We start from the raw sequence: 18771 nt of genomic DNA on the forward strand, positions 1-18771 counted from the left end.
TCACTGCGTGTGACAAGGTTAGCAATTTCTGAGTAAAGTCAGACCTGTTGTAATTTTGGGAGAGCGGTAAAATGTTACGCGATGTTCCTGATGTATACGCAGGATTACAAGGTATTACGGGTGTGAGATAGCGGTAGTGGGAGTCTCTATGCTGGCTGTGCGATGGCATTGCGATTGCAATCATTAGCATATTTTGCAGCAGACCTGCGTGTGTAATCACAGCTGCGATCGCATTAGTGATCCATAGTGAATCAGGCCCTAAGACTGCAAATTAATTTACAGCATGAACACTGGAACTGATCAGTAGTATTATGCCTCTGCTGCTGGTAAAGCTACAAAAGACAGCAAAAGAAAGATCTAAAAATATTTATTGTATATTTGAAAGACATATTTACAGCCTCAAAGTTCCTAGAAATATATACATGTAATAAATAGATATAGCACATGCAGTAACAATGCATGGATAAGAACGGAACAAACAAAACAGTTGCCATTTCAGATTTCTCCGGCACTTGAGCTACCGCAGGTTGAAGGATCTCTTCGGTAGATTTAAGTTGGCTGCAGAAGAACCTGTAGACCAGGGATGGGAAACCTCCTGCCCGGGGGCCATATAAGGCCCTCGGAATAATTCGGTATGGCCTCGGAGCTTTTTTCCCCCGCTAGTCTCATCTGGCTAGCCGGGTGCCTAGAATGGCACACTGCAGCCAGAATATGCAGCAGTGCCGCCTGGAGAGTCCTTAGGACGCTTCAGACAGTTACACCGCTGCCCTTACAGCTCGCCGGAACATCCTCAGGATGCTCCGGGCATTTCTGTAATCACTTCCATTGTCGCCCTGCCCCCATTTGATGTAATGCTGAGGGACGTGGCCTGCACCGTGCCCGCAAACAATGTTATATATATCAAAATGGCCCTCGGCAGAAAAAAGGTTTCCCACCCCTGCTTTAGAGTATCATCTGGAATCCGCCCTAATCTAAAACTTCGACTGCTCCAAGGTGTAATATGTCAAAAGTATCTGTTCTAATAAAGGTCAGTGTGATTTAGCAAATTGCTGCAAATCTTTACAAGCTCTAAGGAAAGGACATGCCCCATCGACACCAGGACAATAATCAGACGTAATCTGAAAAGTTAAAACCATTTGATAACATTGTGCCTAAAATGTAATTAAGTTCATGTTGATGATCAGGATAGACTTCATAAGCTTTCATTTTCCGGTGGTTTTTATTGTGTTAATTCCCGGATTTCTGTGGGGAAAACAAATAAAATAAGAATATAGTAAAATGCAGTTTGCATTTAAACATCCAATATAGAATGGTAAGACAGGACAGGCTTAGGACAAGACAGGTTGTGGCATCAGACACAAGCGGCCAATGGTTACCGATGGGAAAAGCAAAACAAATTACGACGTAGAGAGGCAATTTCAGAGGCCGTCCCTGGGTGATAACGGGGTGGTGGCTAGCCAGACGCAGGCGTGTCGTGGTCAGCCACTGCAACTTTTTCCGCTGTTGCGCTGATTTTGGAGGACATGTTGAGAAGGGCATTCTGCCCCTCTATAGGGCTGGTGCAATGTCTGGTGGTGTAACCGGTGTGTACAATGGTGCGACTTTTTACACAAAGCACCAGACCTGCGAAGCAGCCGGAATGAGTTTCTGTATGAATTCCATATGGCATTAGCACTGTGTAAAAAGTCGCAGTCACGCCGGCATTAGCACCCACCCCTGAATCAGCCCTTATTTTCTATACATTTAGGTGCTCAGCAGTTGACTTTGTTATTTTGGGTCAGGTGGATGCAGCCCCTCATGTGTACTGTACCACAGGATGACCAAAACTATCAAGCTGGCGGCTTCCTACCAGAAATAAATGGCAAATGACTACCCCTCTGAGGTAGAGGCGCAGCGCCTTACACAACAGTTTAGGTTCCAGTATCTCCCAAACCCTCAGCAGAATACACCAGGTGAGAGGACTCAGAGCACGTACATAGCCGCAGGCATGTGAGCTACACAAAGCTTTAGTACATTGCTGAGTCAACAGTTTAAATAATTAACTACCTTATATTTTGCATCTCAATATAGGTGATGATTCTACTCCCAACCCTAAAGCAATAGGCGTACACCAAGGCAGCTGCTGCTGATAACACGCCAGGGCAGGGGCAGTTCCCAGCAATCAGTCAGATAAGGACAATTTTCAGAGACTATGGGGGGGGGGGGGGGGGGCAATGGGGAAGGTGTCCATATCAGCCAAACAGCTTCAACCTATCATTTTATAGGATGTACCTGAGTGATAGCTAGACGTCAGTAGCGTAACTACTGCCCCCGCAGCCCCCGCGGTGGCTTGGAGGCGCTGGGTAGCTTGGGGGCGACGAGGGCAGTAGTTACGTCACTCAGTGGCGGAACTCCCACGACTACGGAGGGTGCGACCCCCATCTGCCGGGCGCCCGCTGAGTGTGTTACCAGCGGTCGCCCGGCTCCTATTCAAAACCCCGGCGGCAGCTGGTCGATGGAGCTCCCTCCGTCTTCCGGGTCCCGCAGGGCACTATGGGAGTGACGTCACTCCCATAGTGCCGAGGAGCGGACGCCGGGGACGGAGCTCAGGAGTGAGCTCCGTCTTCCGGGTCCCGCAGAGCACTATGGGAGTGACGTCATGACGTCACTCACATAGTGCCGAGGAGCGGACGCCAGGGTATGGGCGGCAGCAGCACTGGAGCGGGGATAAAGGTAAGTGTTTGTGTTTTTTTCCTTTTGTGTGTGTTTGTGTGCGCTTGGGGGGGAGAGAAACTACAGGGGGCAACTACATGGGGCTCACTACAGGGGGCTCACTACTGGGATCAACTAGGTGCAACTACAGGGGGTTCACTACAGGGGGCAACTACTGGGGGCTCACTACTGAGGGCAACTACAGGGGCAACTACTGGGCACAACTACAGGGGGCACTACTGGAAGGGGCACAACTACAGGGGGCACTATTTGAAGGGGCAAAACTACAAGGGGCACTGCATATGGGCACAACTACAGGGGGCACTACTTTAATGGGCACAATTACAGGGGGCCCTGCATAATGGGCACTACTACAGGTGGGATTGCATAAGGGGCACTATTACAGGGGGCATTGCATAAGGGACACTAGTATAGGGGGCATTCAATATAGGGCACAAGGAATTAGTATGAAATACAGTCGGCCGCATGGTTCGATTCCCGTCAGCAGCAGCCCGATAGAAGCAGAGTGCGACGAAGCGGAAGCCCGACAGCGCTGGAAATCCCGATTGTGGATAGGTAAGTATCCACTAACCTAACCCCCCTAACCCTCCTTAGGGGTGCCTAACCCTAACTTCCCCCCCAAGTGCCTAACCCTAATCCCCCCTCTAAGTGCCTAACCACCCCCTTCCCCGCTGCCTAAACCTAAGTCCCCCGGGGGGGTGCCTAACCCTAAGTCCCCCCCGGGGGTGCCTAACCCTAACCCTCCCTCCCCCTAGCCTAACCCTAACCCTCCCGGGGGGGTGCCTAACCCTAAGTCCCCCCCGGGAGCCCTAAACCTAACCCTCCCCCGCTGCGGCTGTCCGCTCGGGGCGCCCGGCATCATTACGATCGTGATGCCGGGCGCCGGCCTTCCAGCGTCGGGGAAATGCGGGCGTCTACATCTAGACGCCCGGCATTTCACCCTTGCCGGGATAAGACAGTCGGGAAGCCGGCTGCCAGTATTTAGGCAGTCGGCTTCCCGATTGCCTCCCGGGCACAACTACAGGGGGCCCTGCATAATGGGCACTACTACAGGGGACATTGCATAAGGGGCACTAGTATAGGGGGCATTGCATTTTGGGGTACAACTACAGGGTGCACTGTATAAGGGGCACTAACTTGATACACACAGTTTACAGGTTATAAACCAAGTCACAGCCGGACGCTAGTTCAGAAAAAGGGGCTGGATATTTAAATTGAGCGCTCGCCGGTCTGTTGATGCCTCTATGTCTGAACGAGCGTCCGAAACATGCGCTCGCTATTTTGTAAAGACGCCCCTTGGCCGCTCGCATCATACGTCATCTCCGCTATTTATTAGATTAATCGAGGACATAGAAAGGCGTATGAACTGCTCGCTATTCTTATGGTAGCATTTTCCTACCGCAATCATGCGAGCAGTTCAGGCTAAAAGACAGCCAAGTGACATGGTCGATGACGGTGCTTTACTAATTATGCACACCCATAAAACGCCCATTTGACCGTTTGGCACGCCTGCGTTCGGATCTCCACTCCCCGTTTTCAAGCACCTTCCCCTGTTACCACCCACAAACGCCTCATCCTGTCACTCAAATTAGCAGGCATTCGCTATTTTGCGAGCACACGATTTCCGACCGCACTGACTTGTTGGCGCATGTGCATTACAACCCATACGCAGATGTGCGAACATCGCTCGGAGCGAACGAGCGGCCGCTTACGAGCGGCTCTGAATTAGGCCCTATGTTCCCAATAATCTGGTTCTACACGGACATAAAAACTGTGCAACCTGTCTTGAGCTGAGGTGGCAGGAGCAGAGTGGAGGGTTGGTGAAGTAGATCTGTCATTACTATGTGCATAATGTGCTATTAGGGGCATTACTGTGTGGCATAATGTGTAAGAGGCATTACTGTGTGGCATAATGTGTTGTGTGTGGCATAATGTGTTGTATGTGGCATTACAGTGTGGCATAATGTGAAATAGGGGCATTACAGCATGGCATACATTTGTTATAAGGTCTTTACTGTATGTCATTTTGTGTTATACGTGGCATTATTGTGTGGCATGTGTAAGGGGCATTGCTGTGTAGCATAATGTGTTGTAAGGGACTTTAAGGGTGTGGCATAAGGTGTTGTAAGGGGCTTTAAGGGTGTGGCATAAAGTGTTGTAAGGGGCATTCCGGTGTGGCACTTTGTTATAAGTGGCATTACTTAGTGTGTCACAATGTGTAGGGCACGTTGCTGTATCATGTAACCACACACCTTAAACGTCGTCTTTTGGGTGTGTTTGATCTTTGGGCGGGTGGGGGGGCGCCTGAAACTTTTTTGGCATGGGGGAGCAAAATTTATAGTTATGCCACTGCTAGACGTTAATTGATTGCTTTGGGCAACATCCCCACTTCTGCACTCTTTAGAAGGTTTGATACATTTCCCCCTAGTGACACACAAAAGTATCCAAGACACTCAACATAGTTGTAAATGATGTTGCTAGTTCTTGAAGGCAAAATATATACAAGAACTGTGACAGGTCTCAGGCAGAACAAGGCTAAAACCAAGTGGTGACAGACTGAACTCTATATTGCCCTTACCCGAGAGTGAGCAGGTTATTTATCCCAGCCTCCAGCAAGGAGAGCTCCAGCGCCCTCTGTAGGGCTTCATCTTCACTCTAGTGGGGGAAAATGTAACAGTGAGGACTCTAGACACTTTCTAGGTATAATATAAAATATAACTAAAATGGGTAAATACATTTTAAGAAGATGTTCTTGACTTATTAAAAAAAAAGTTTTTTGTTGACACGAGTTTTAAAAATAAATAAATCAAACAAAATTGGGTAGAAGAAATAATTGTGCAATCAGAAAACATAATGCTGCTTCTTTTGCTTACCTCCACAAGTGTAACACCAGATTACGCTCTGTTATGGGTAAGCTGTTTTACTACATATGTACTTGGAACACTTGAATAAAAACACTCTGTTTTATGGGGATGACTGTAAAACGTATTTTAAGGGAAATACACTTTAATAAATTTACTGTAATACACAGTTGATAAAACAGTGTATTTATATGTATGTATGTATGTATGTATGTATGTATTTTCCCTAAGTGTTCCAAGTACATATGTACTAAAACAGCTAAAGAAATAGTCAATCAAGTGGCTGATATATGACATGTACTGAATGACCTTTGTATCTTAGATAAAAAGGATAACATTACTCTCACACATCACTATTTAAAAAATGAGGAAGAAAACATCAAACCAGACGTAGATTTTAATGTAACTTTGCCATAAACACTTAAAAGTATTCATAGAGGTCTCAGCATATAAAAAGCAATTTGCATTGTTACATATATTTTTTACAGAACATGAGAAGAGATTCTATTCAACACACTGTGGGCCTGATTCAGCAAGGATTGCAATAGCAAAGATGCACGCAATTGGTCGATTAATTCGCATTGCGCATGCGTATTCATCGCAGTGCGAGAACTAGCAATTGCGATGGGAAATGCATTTACACCGAGCACAGTAATTGACGGGAAGTGCCGTTTGTGGGTGGTGACTTCAGGCGAACGCAGGCGTGCCAGTGCGTTGCAATGCCATTGCAGAGGCGTGCATAAATTATCCACTGCAATACCATACGCAGCCTCATTGCGTGCGCTGAAGTTAGCAATTCCTGAGTGAGGTCTGACCTGCCTTACCTGTGCATATGGGTCTGATGTTACCAACCTGCCTTACCTGTGCATATGGGTCTGATGTTACCAATTAATTAATGCATATGGGTCTGATGTTACCAATATATCCAAGTATATGGATGTGTGTAAGGATAAGTGGGCGTAAATATGGTAAGCTGTGATCGCAATGCGATTGGAAACATTTGCATTTAACCGCTAATATTAGCACATGCAGTGCGTGCGTTCCAGCAAAATAGCGATCCTTGCTGAATAAGGCAGAGACTGTAACGGGAATGAGAAGTTTCTTACCAATCCATTGTGAAGGTCAAAAGCAGATACGACTGGTCCTCCGGAAGCCACAAAGGTATCTCTGCAGAACAAACATGAAGTTAGAGCAGGCATGCCTTCACTGCAGGAGAGGAGTCGTCAGTAGACAGGCAGAGTTTATATTTTATTTACTCTCCAATGACTGAGAAGTATATACATAAAAGCTGCTGAAAAGGTTGATGTCTATACACCAGATTAAACTAAATTCCACCAAGAGTTATGAGCCAGCAATCTTATATGAAACCATTAAGGGGATGTGCATGCCACACTGCCTCACAGCACTGAGGTCATGGGTTTGTATATTCTCCCTGTGCTTGCGTGGGTTTCCTCCGGGTGCTCCGGTTTCCTCCCACACTCCAAAAATATACTGGTAGGTTAATTGGCTCCCCACAAAACTGACCATAGTGTGTATGTTTGTGAGCATGTGATAGGGAATATAGATTGTAAGCTCCACTGGGGCAGGGACTGATGTGAATGGTAAGATAATTATGATCTCTGTACAGCGCTGCGGAATATGTGTGTGCTATATAAATAACTGGTAATAAATAAATAATGCCTCTTTAGGAGGTGGGTGGTTTATACTGGCACCACATTTTGCCTCCAAGCGTTACACGGCAGTACATCATCCAGAGCCCAGAATAGGCTATCGCTAATTACAGATCTAAAATAACAGTGTCAGGTACAATGAAGCCCCCACTTAGTGTTTACATTACAGTGTTTATCTGGTTACAGTAACATTACAGAGTGTTCTAACTGTTCTGAAGACAACTGTGTACTAATAGTACCTGGCAAATGTACTGGAGAATAGTTCTCCAATGCCAAGTGAAATGAAACGAGAAACACCAGGGCACATTTCTAAATAGACATAGCAAATGGGTTTTGTCCAGATCTACAGTATATCAGATGTAGATATCCTTTAGCATTAGGTGAGTCAGTAGCCTACTGTTCCAGCACATCTTAGGTGAAATCATTTAACATTAAGGGGTTTATTTACGCGGTGTCGGGTTGTAAAACCCAACACTTGTTCGTGCTCATGCCCAATATTTAAAAGGGCAATGCTTTTACTAGCAAAACACAGCTACAACCCGATACTTAGTAAATAAACCCCTAAGTCACTACAGTTTCATTAAAAGCAACAGTAAAAGACTTAAAAGAGCAGTAATAGAGGCTACGTTTCAGGCAATGATGAAATTTAACGTGATGTGGGACTTAAGCTGGGCACACACATAGCGATATTTTACCCGATCTGGCCGATTCCGACACATTGGAACGACAGATCGTGTAAAATATGGCCAAATTGAGAGTAAATCGTGAGTCCCCACTCACGATCACGATGCGATGCGCGTCCCCGCTGGTCGCACATCGCATCGTCAGATCTGCCGTGTAGTAGGGCGGATCTGACAATCTGGGACACAATGCACTGGAAAAAAAAAAGTTAAGGTGCAAGATAGATCTTAAGTCAGATTGGATGCTTTTTGCTCCAAATAGTGTGTAGGATTGCCGGGAAGCTGCCGGGGGAGAGTTCAGGGGAAATCGCACACATCGTGGGATCGTGTGCAGATCGCTGTATGTGTGGGCAACTTTAGTGTTTAATTTAGCATAGCTCCTAAGGTGTCTTCTTATGCTAATGGCTGCTAGTCTATACATTACATAGGTACAAAAACTTTGGACAGTTATGGTGGATCTGTCACAGAAGAAAGCCACAGTACTCTTAGAATCTCAGCCAACAGCCGGTGAGGAATGAAGGCCAAAGAACTGCAAGCTGAAGGGCACAGTCATAAGTAGCATTAATTCCTTACATTTTATCTTGAGCTCTGCAACATCCAGACCGGTCTGTCTTCTGCGGCTTCATGGGAGGGTTATCAGCAGGTTTATTTTGCTCCGAAGACTTCTGAGATCTCATCAAAGCAGCATATCTGCAAGACGAAGACAAGTACTGAAACTAATGACATTATGAGAAGAGTTGTAATAAGACTGATAGCAGGAAAATACATCAGCTCCCCCAAAGGATTCGTGAAAAGAAATTACCCAGCTTTAGATAGAGCCAGTCCTTTGGTCTTGCAGTCATGATCCAACGGATGTCTGTGGGAGAGGCAGAAATGACTGTGACACTGGACACATTCTATCTTCATCAGCTCTTTCTTCCTGCATCCTGCTTTGCAGCACCGGTTAGTGAATATCTACAAATACAAAGAAGAACAAATACGCTTATTTTTATTTCCAGGGTTATTAAACCTTTATCACACGCTCCTAAATAATCATAACAGCAATTTGTAAGTTAGAACAACATAAGTGTTCATAGAAATACACAAAAAGAAGAATCTGCATTTTGTTGCCCATATAGGGAACTGAACACTTACTAGTGTTTATCCATGAAAAGGAATAGGAAAACAGGCAGGCTTCCTTAATTGCTCTTAATGGTTTTAGAAGCCAGGTTATAATCCAAACATTATACAACAAAGCATGAGAACAGTGTATGAATAACTTGAAGAGTATTAATCAAGGAGGGAAAAAAAAAAAAAATACCTTCTGTTTACACACATAACTGCAGTTCCTGGCAATGTGCAGCTCAACAGCTACGTCAGGCAGCTCTCCTCTCTTTACTGGTACAGGAGCATCACACAGTGGACAGACTGGAACCTGCACATCCTGAAAACAGGCACGCAGAGAGAATTAGTACAGATGCCACTACAGAGCAGTTACAAATACATGCATTAATTTCCAGACAACTGTTTAATATCATCACTGACCCCGAAATACAATGCCACTACTAGGTTTGAGGAAAACACACACACACACACACACACACATATATATGCACTGGTAAAGTGGTCAATGGCAGGTACATTTGTCCTAGGTGTTTGGCCTATGTGTTCTAAAAACACATAGAAGTCTGTTTGTAAGCAGTTTGGGTCCTGGGGTGTGGATGTGAGGAGAGGCTCCATCCACAGGCCACTCCAGGTTTTGGGCCTTTCAGCCTGGTAGCAGGCTCATTAGGGCTTACAGCTGGAACTGGCTGATATAAGCTGTGTTCAGTTGTAGCTGAGTGTCTCACACCTGGGGAAGTAGGCATGCAGGCTAGCATGTCCAGAGACACTGTTATGACAACTCTGTAAGTACTGTGCACGTGCTGTTGTTAATGGTGTGGGCAGTAGGCCCTACCGTCCTGGTAGTGGGGTAACCTACTGTTTAGTTATTGCGCAGACGGGCTAAGATTTTGGTTTAAGATTTGTTATATTCATTTAGCTCAATAAAGACTGGCACCGACCAGTTTGTACGAGAACCCCAGACTTGTGTCCTGTTTGTTACGGCTGCTGTGTGTGTAAAGAGGGAGTCCATCTACCTCAGGACCCCTATCCTGACTCTGTTATACACTTAAGCTGGGTACATAACTGGTCACAATCACAACTGGGCGGGCATTTAAATTCGCCCACCCAGTGGAGAGGTCAGATACCCTGCAGCAAGTGTATGGGCGGTCAGCCCACACACACAGCCAGGTGTGCTGACATATCTGCAAGCTATATCAGCATTGGCTGTGCAGCAGAGCAGGTGTGATGCATCTGTGAATGATGTCGTCGGTCACACACAGATAGTCTGTACACACCTGACAAATCACTATTGGCCGTTCAATGGAGCAGGCGACCTGACAGTGTGTACCCAGCATAAGAAAGATAAACACAGCTTTAAACATAATTTAAGAGACCTCAAGACAATCTAAGACCCCTAACCAACCTTTGTCACTGGCACAAGAAAAACAAATGTGATAAATGTGAACCCAATGACAGGAATCTTAAGTACAATGGCTTAATGACCACATGACTTTTATACTAGTCTTACCCTAGATTTATACAGATTTCAGGTATTCATTTACATACTGTTTGAGATATGTAATCTGAAAGCCAGAAGGAAGAAGCCTAATTTTTTTGCGAGTACATGAACATATTTAAAAACAAGCTAATGACATTTCTTTGTCATTTGTGCCATCTCTTACATAAGCCATTTCCTTAGAGCCATGACATTATCTAGATCTCTCTTACAGGCTGTTATCTTTCATAAAGGTTTCCAACACCTGCTTAGACTAAAGAACGCAGATCAGATCGGCTGCTATCAATTACAGCTACTCTTCCCCCACCCCCAATCCTCTCCAACCTCATTGCTACCTACACTCGATTCCCGTGCCTTCTGCTCTGTCAAAGGCCACTATCTGCCTACAACACGTTTAAACTCTTCACACTCCAGCCTCAAGGATTTTGTGGTTAATGCAAGAAGCGCTTTTTTTGGATTTGTATGTACTAACTACTATTGATACCTGCTGGTTAGATATATAGATGATGTACTAATGATATGGGATGGCAATCAAGAGGACCTAGAAAAATTCCTGCTGTATATAAACTCCAATGATCTAAATTTGGAATTTACATCTACTCACAGTAAACACTCCATCAAATTCTTGGATCTGGAAATCTTTATAGAAAACCGAAAGATTGAAACTAAAACATATTTGAAACCAGTGGACTGTAACAATTTTCTGCTAGCAACAAGCAATCATCATCCAAAATGGATTGCCATTTAAGAAAACAGTCTTAAAGCTATACATAGAAAAAATTAAAGTGACCTCATTAAATATAAGACATCCAAAAAGGATGTCACATCACAGATGACTTTCATAACCAGATATAATAGTAATACAAAAGCATTGTAAAATATTCTACACAAACATTGGCATATCCACAAAACAGACCCATTGTTAGAAGGAATAATTCCTCCAAAATCGAGAATAATTTACAGAAGAGCCAACACATTGCAAACATCTCTTACTGCAAGCTACATCCCGCTAGCAGAACCCAGCACAAACAATGGCAGCAAGGGATTCTTCCATTGTAACCACTGCAAAGGATGTACAACATTGGAAAAGGTAACAACTAAAGGGATACACAGTTTCCTATCAAAAGTAACAAATAAGGAATATACGGTGAAAGAACATCTAACTTGCAATACAGAAGGAGTCATATATTTGCTACAATGTGACTGTGGACTTCAGTATGTGGGCCGCACGAAAAGAAAGTTGAAAATTAGAATGTGTGAATATATCAATAACATCAGGAAAGGCTTAAGAACACACAGCGTCTCTGACCATTTCTTCATTAAACACAACAGTAATCCTAAGGGGTTAAGATTCATGGCTATACAGAAAATAGAAGATTGGAGAGGGGGGAATTTTATACAACGAATGTCCAAAAAAGAAACACAATGGATTTATGAACTGAAAACTTTGCATCCCGGAGTTCATTTTTAACTAGTGCTTAACCTGTTTTTATACATCCTGTGGTCCACTATTTATTATTTTTACTTAATTCTATTTTATTTTATTTCATTTTTTTATATGTATGTCCAAATTTTTATTTTCCATTTTTCTATTTATTTTAATTTTTACATAAATATCTTATTTTTTATCTATACCATTATCAAACTTTTCGTTACCAATTTATTTATCTATAGAAGCATTATGCTATTTTTAATTATTAGTTTCATTTAGTCAGCAATTATGCTGATATAGTTTTTTTCTAATAAAGTTTTTTTCTAAAATACAAAAAAAAAAAAAAAATCTATCACACAGCTGCATTAACTTGCAGTAATTGGTGCAATCAGCATAGTATAAATTAGAGCAACGAGCAACAGCCTGGCTTCCTTGAAAAAGTCCGCCACGTGGACGAAACATGTTGGAGCCCAGACCACTACACAAGCCACCAGCCACCTTTCATCAATAGAGCCAGAGGCCAGAAAGATTGCCGGAGGCACAACGGAGATCGCTGCATACTGAGCTGCAACCCCCGCTAACAGACTGGGTACAGTCCGCTGACAGCAGAGTGGGAGAGAGTACAGCATCAAGCGGCACATGTTCACCAGCAACAAAGGACAACGCCGCTTTTAGGGTAAGATAGGGACAGTTACCCATTTGCACTGCACCAAAGCAGCGGGCACCTATCATTCCCACAAAAGGAGTGTAAACATTAATGCTTAAATATCACTGGTACTTTATCATTTTCATTTAATTTTGCACTAGCCACATTTCATTTTTGTTGTTTGATTTTATTTTATCTCCATTTCCATTCAAAGTAACTCATCCTCTTTTCTTCTTTTTTATTTTATTTAATTATTTACATACCTCCTTTTTATTGTTCGTTTGGTTTGCAGTTTGATTTATTTATTTATTCACTTTTCTGTGGACCAGCAGGTATCAATAGTAATTAGTACATACAAATCCAAAAAAAGCGCTTCTTGCATTAACCACTTTTACACTATTTCGAGTAGTGACAACAGAAGCAGCTGTAAATTTCACAGGTGCGCTACTAGATTATCAACCAGGACTATCAAGGATTTTGTGCAGACTGCATCTGACCTGTGGAACACACTACCATGTCCTTTTACATCAGCCATTAGTCTCAAAGGCTTCAGACGTGCCCTCAGAAAACGCACCTCTTCATTGAAGCCTATCAGGCACTCCTAACTAGTCTAGCTTTGTTCCCACCTCTACTCCCCACTTAGTGCCACTATCTGTATCTTCCTTTTCCCTATAGAATGTAGGCTCTCACAAGCAGGGCCCTCTTCCCTTGTGTATTCCTTCCCAATACAGCACCAATCTCCCCGTTTCCCAAGCTCCTGGGCACTGGTGCTACTTATCACTGATGCTCACTGTCTTGTCATTAGCTGGATCTGCAATTATATGTTCTGTTTATACTGTTTTACTTTATTGTGGACTGGTCATTATATAAAATGTTGTATTGTGTAATTAATGATTATTTGTTGTTGTCAGTGCAGTGTTCTGTGTTCACCCCCTATGTATGGCACTGCATGTCATTTGTGGGACCTTACAAATAATGATATTACTTTATACAACGGACACTACTCTATTACATAGGCCCATCAGTATCTGATTTGAAGACACAACATATGCTCTGTGATGAGACACACACAGAGAGAGGTAGTGTGTAACTTACTATGTTTTCCAATGGACAGTAAATGAACAGAAAATAAATAGAACTAAAATATATTCCCATTTCAGAGTGATGCTTTGGCTACAGGTTACTACTTACTAATATCATTATTATCTGCTCACACCCTGAACAAGATGGCAGACATACCTTTGTGTATGCAGAAGAACACTTATGATGGTCATACGTTATGTGTTCCTTGCAGAAAAGTTCCTCGCATGCATCACATGTCAGTGGAAGGAAATCTGCAGACAAGCATGTAAGGGCGGAGAAGACAGCGTTATAGACACCAAAATATTCTTATAGGCAACATTGTAGCACCAAAGGATTGCTTATTGGAGAGCCAATAATCACAGACTGGAAGGACTTTGAATTTATTATTGCCAACACAGATCCAAGACAGATTTTATATTACTAGACTGTCATAAGAAAACAGACAGCAAAAGGAGGGGAATGGGACAAGACACAACTAACTTACTTACCATCTCCCTCCCCAGCACACATTGGGACTGATGCAGAGCTGAACACAAGCCTATTTTACGGATGTATATTGAGTGTATTCGCACTGCGCATGCTCCTGAGCTGAGCGTATGTAACCACAGGCTGACTGTGCATAACTGGGTGGTAATATGGTGATGGTGAGCGTAAGTAACCACCACAGGCTGACTGTGCATAACTGGGTTGTAATATGGTGATGGTGAGCGTAAGTAACCACAGGCTGAGTGTGCATAACTGGGTGGTAATATGGTGATGGTGAGCGTAAGTAACCACAGGCTGAGTGTGCATAACTGGGTGGTAATATGGTGCATGCGTGCATATGTAACCACAGGCTGACTGTGCATAATTGGGTGGTAATATGGTGCATGCGTGCATATGTAACCACAGGCTGAATGTGCATAACTGGGTGAAAATATGGTGATGGTGCGTGTACGTAACCACAGGTTGAACGTGCATAACTGGGTGGTAATATGCCGTTTGCGTGCATATATAACCACAGGCTGACTGTGCATAACTGGGTGGTAATATGGTGATGGTTCGCGTAAGTAACCACAGGCTGACTGTGCATAATAGGGTGGTAATATGGTGCATGCATGCATATGTAACCACAGGCTGACTGTGCATAATTGGGTGGTAATATGGTGATGGTTCGCGTAAGTAACCACAGGCTGACTGTGCATAATTGGGTGGTAATATGGCGTTTGCGTGCATATGTAACCACAGGTTGACTGTGCAGAATTGGGTGGTAATATGGTGCATGCGTGCATATGTAACCACAGGCTGAATGTGCATAACTGGGTGGTAATATGGCGATGGTGCGCGTACGTAACCACGTGCATAACTGGGTGGTAATATGCCGTTTGCGTGCATATATAACCACAGGCTGTCTGTGCATAACTGGGTGGTAACATGGTGATGGTGCGCATACATAACCACAGGTTGAGTGTACATAACTGGGTGGAAACATGGTGTTTGCAGGCGTACGTAACCACGTGCATAACTGGGTGGTAATATGCCGTTTGCGTGCATATATAACCACAGGCTGTCTGTGCATAACTGGGTGGTAACATGGTGATGGTGCGCATACATAACCACAGGTTGAGTGTACATAACTGGGTGGAAACATGGTGTTTGCAGGCGTACGTAACCACAGGTTGATTGTGCATAACTGGGTGGTAATATGGCGTTTGCATGTATACTAAGTTTAGCAAGTGTGTGTCAAATAAATTTAGGCAATGGAGAAGTGTATGGGAATGCAAATACAATAGTTATCAGATGGATCTTATACACCTGGGCTGGGACAAGTGCTCACTAATAATAATAGCTATGAAACCAAGTGTACAGATTGGGGGGGGTCAGATATTCAGAATTAGTTTTGGGTGCACAGTGTAGTTACAGCAAACAAACTGGGTACACACTGGAGCGATATGGGCCCGATAAGTCGTCTTTGGACGAATTTGAACGACATATTGGCCGAATCGTTCAGTGTGTACAGCCAATATGCCTGTTCCCGTGGCCATTAGCGTTATCTTCCGGTTGGCCGTGCTGCACGTCCAATCAGACAATATCACATGTGGCACCATGTAAGGTAATGGTTCCATCCTTCATTACATCATTCTGATGTGTACCGTTGATACAATATGTCGGCCGCCATATCCTCCGTGTACACATCGCTCCAGTGTGTACCCAAGCTTTAAGCTCAACTCTACATTGGTCCCTTGTTTGTGACATTTGTGAACCCCATTTTGTTTTGCCAAGGCTCCTCCATAGAGTTGGAGAAGAGAAAGACAAATGATAAGCAAACGGTAATAACCTTAAAACTAAAACGTATGCAGTGGCGATTATAACTGTCCAGTATCCTTATACTCTTGATAACTAGTTGCCAATATTTCAGGGTGAATATTTGTAACTCCATTAATTGATCAAAAGTGACTATGTGAAGAATCATGGAAGGGTGAATGTGTATTTGCCTTATGTTTTCCTCCTTATAAATAAAGGTCCATAACAAAGATTTTTATTCTACTACACAAAGAAATACATTGCGAAAAGAAATATAAAAAAAAATTTACTTGTTTAGTCTAAAAAATAAAAGACAAGAAAAGGTTTTTATTATTAAATAATAATTCAACTGATAAAATATTAATGTGTACAGCAGAGAAAGGAATATAGCCATCCTCATGCAATATAATATATACAAAGCATTAAGATAATATGCACAAGGTAAATATTCGCTAAAGGTCGATTTTAAATGGATGAAAATCGAAATTGTGTTTCTGGGGACAAATTACACATTTACTAATACTTACAAAAATTAATAATCAAAAGTTGTAAATATATGTGTGATTTAGCCCCAGAAACACAGCATCGATGTTGATCGATTTTCATACATTTTAAATCGATCTAAATCAATCTTTATTATATGTACCCCAATATTTCTTCAACAAAATTGTTGCCGTTGTCAACGGGATTTGCCTCTTATGATGGTCTGGATGATCCAGGGGCAACGATAATGTACATTAAATGGTTAAATCTAACAAGACACCATTAGTGACCACAGATGCAGTCCAATGTGGACAGAATTTGAAATCTATGGTACCACACCATATATTGATCAGGCTATGAAGGCAAGTGTTTTTGTTCCCACATACTCAGATTTGCAGTCTATGGTGTCTAAAACATCCTATTATGACAATCAATATGGCACCTTTACAAAACCCAATATAACTAGATCTGCATTTGAAAATTCCGTAAACTGGCCACAAGCACAGATGGCAGCAAACCGGACTGACTTGAGCGCACATGTGTAGCCGGTATAACATGCAGCAACACACTCAGTAGCTGGGAACAGAGGCTGTCAGACTGGATACTGCTATGAACATTAAAAACAAACTGTCCACTGTTTTATGTTTTAAGAGTCAAACGTGTCATTTCACTGTGTGTATATATTTTATTTGTCACTATAGACTGGGCTGAATGAACAGTAAATATTGTTAACTCACCTAGTTGTTTGCATGTGACTTCCGAGCAATGCTTTCCTAAATCTGGAAGCTCCATTTAAGTATTTTGCAATGTTAAATAACCTTTAGACAGAGGAAAACTAGGCATTATTACTGTGTATATGCAATGTTATTACTGAGTACACAGAATAAACATTACTACTGCATACATAAGGGGTGAATAACAGTGTAGCACATTTATACTGGGGTTATTGAAAGAGATTCTGAAAACACCAGAAATTTGCTTTTGTCAACAAACATGGATATTCCTACATGACCGGCTGTGACAACATCCTATTAGCCAATGATTAGTAGTATTCAGGCATAGTATATATGGCCAGGTGCTAAGCTTTGCCTATTTACATATGTGCTCTGTGGAAGAGCACATATTTGTTCTAAAACAAATTGTTGCTTTCATTGTTATATAAGAATATATAAATGAGATTCTATCTACAGAGCAGAGGTTTCAGTGATCATTTGCTTTGTACATACCGTGTAGAAGAGGCATGCACAGGCAGACTGTTGTTGAACTACAAGTCCCAGCACGTCAGTGTGGCTGCCAGGACATGCTGGACCTTGTAGTTCCAGAGCTCAGTTGCACGGTATGTACAGATAGTGTGATAAAAACATACACGACACTATAGTAGCAGGAAAGCCTCACCTATATACAGCGCTCTCACCTCGTCGTCCTGCTGCTCCTGCGGTCCCCGGTCCTAGCCTCCGCCAGGGGTTATATATCCGTCCCTCCTCATGCTGACTCACTGGCCTAAGTTGCCGAGTCATCCTCCGTGTCCTCCTCCCCCGGGCCCAGAACGTTCCAGGCCGGTCTCCCCGTGCAGTGCGCTGTGTCATCCTGAGTCCGGCGCCGCAAGATGACATCACGGTTGTTGCTGATAAACACGGAAGTGTAACCATGGTGAGTTGGTGACCATGACCCAAAAAACAGGTAATGTCTAAATCCCCTTCACCGAGAGGACCCTGACGTCATCAGCCAGTGTCCAGCGTCATTCCCTGCCATCCAAGTGGACACAGAGTGAGAGGAGGATTAGGGCACAGTGTTTGTAAATATTGCTGAAATCTGTGAAGTGCAGGTCCATCCCACACTCATATGCATAGTATGTACCCGTTATTCTGCCAGACTTTCTCACCACTACTGCTTTCCAATTTACTTGACTAATGTCAGCGATGGACAGCCTCGTACTAATGTCAGCGATGGACAGCCTCGTACCACTGTCAGCGATGGACAGCCTCGTACCACTGTCAGCGATGGACAGCCTCGTACTAATGTCAGCGATGGACAGCCTCGTACTAATGTCAGCGATGGACAGCCTCGTACTACTGTCAGCGATGGACAGCCTCGTACTACTGTCAGCGATGGACAGCCTCGTACTACTGTCAGCGATGGACAGCCTCGTACTACTGTCAGCGATGGACAGCCTCGTACTACTGTCAGCGATGGACAGCCTCGTACTACTGTCAGCGATGGACAGCCTCGTACTACTGTCAGCGATGGACAGCCTCGTACTACTGTCAGCGATGGACAGCCTCGTACTACTGTCAGCGATGGACAGCCTCGTACTAGTGTCAG

General features: G+C 43.5%; 1 protein-coding gene across 2 annotated transcripts; it reads right to left on the reverse strand.

Moving 5' to 3' along the window:
- Positions 1–351: 351 nt before the first annotated feature.
- On the reverse strand, positions 352–18040 carry ZFAND2A (zinc finger AN1-type containing 2A). Of its 2 annotated transcripts, none has more exons than XM_088452019.1 (9): positions 17864–18040; positions 17187–17267; positions 13840–13934; positions 9224–9346; positions 8726–8877; positions 8497–8613; positions 6680–6740; positions 5291–5367; positions 352–1242 (listed from the first exon to the last, which is right to left on the reverse strand). In XM_088452019.1, the coding sequence occupies exons 2-9, from the start codon at positions 17239–17241 to the stop codon at positions 1203–1205; spliced, it is 720 nt and encodes a 239-aa protein (XP_088308145.1). In that variant the 5' UTR covers positions 17242–17267; positions 17864–18040; the 3' UTR covers positions 352–1202. The 2 variants fall into 2 exon arrangements, with proteins under 2 accessions (XP_088308145.1, XP_088308144.1); XM_088452018.1 differs by having other exon boundaries at positions 17845–18040.
- Positions 18041–18771: the final 731 nt, after the last annotated feature.

Source organism: Taudactylus pleione, unplaced genomic scaffold (genome assembly GCF_031769625.1).
Source record: "Taudactylus pleione unplaced genomic scaffold, aTauple2 ptg000032l, whole genome shotgun sequence".
Classification (NCBI taxonomy): domain Eukaryota; kingdom Metazoa; phylum Chordata; class Amphibia; order Anura; family Myobatrachidae; genus Taudactylus; species Taudactylus pleione.

Bases quoted from the DNA above. Each gene is read 5' to 3' on its own strand.
- ZFAND2A (XM_088452019.1), bottom strand. From the start codon at position 17,241: ATGGAGCTTCCAGATTTAGGAAAGCATTGCTCGGAAGTCACATGCAAA. The intron at 9,347-13,839 runs GTATGTCTGCCA...GCCTGTTTTCAG, and splicing joins GTTCTTCTGCATACACAAAG to GATGTGCAGGTTCCAGTCTG. The intron at 8,614-8,725 runs GTAATTTCTTTT...TTCGTCTTGCAG, and splicing joins CTGGCTCTATCTAAAGCTGG to ATATGCTGCTTTGATGAGAT.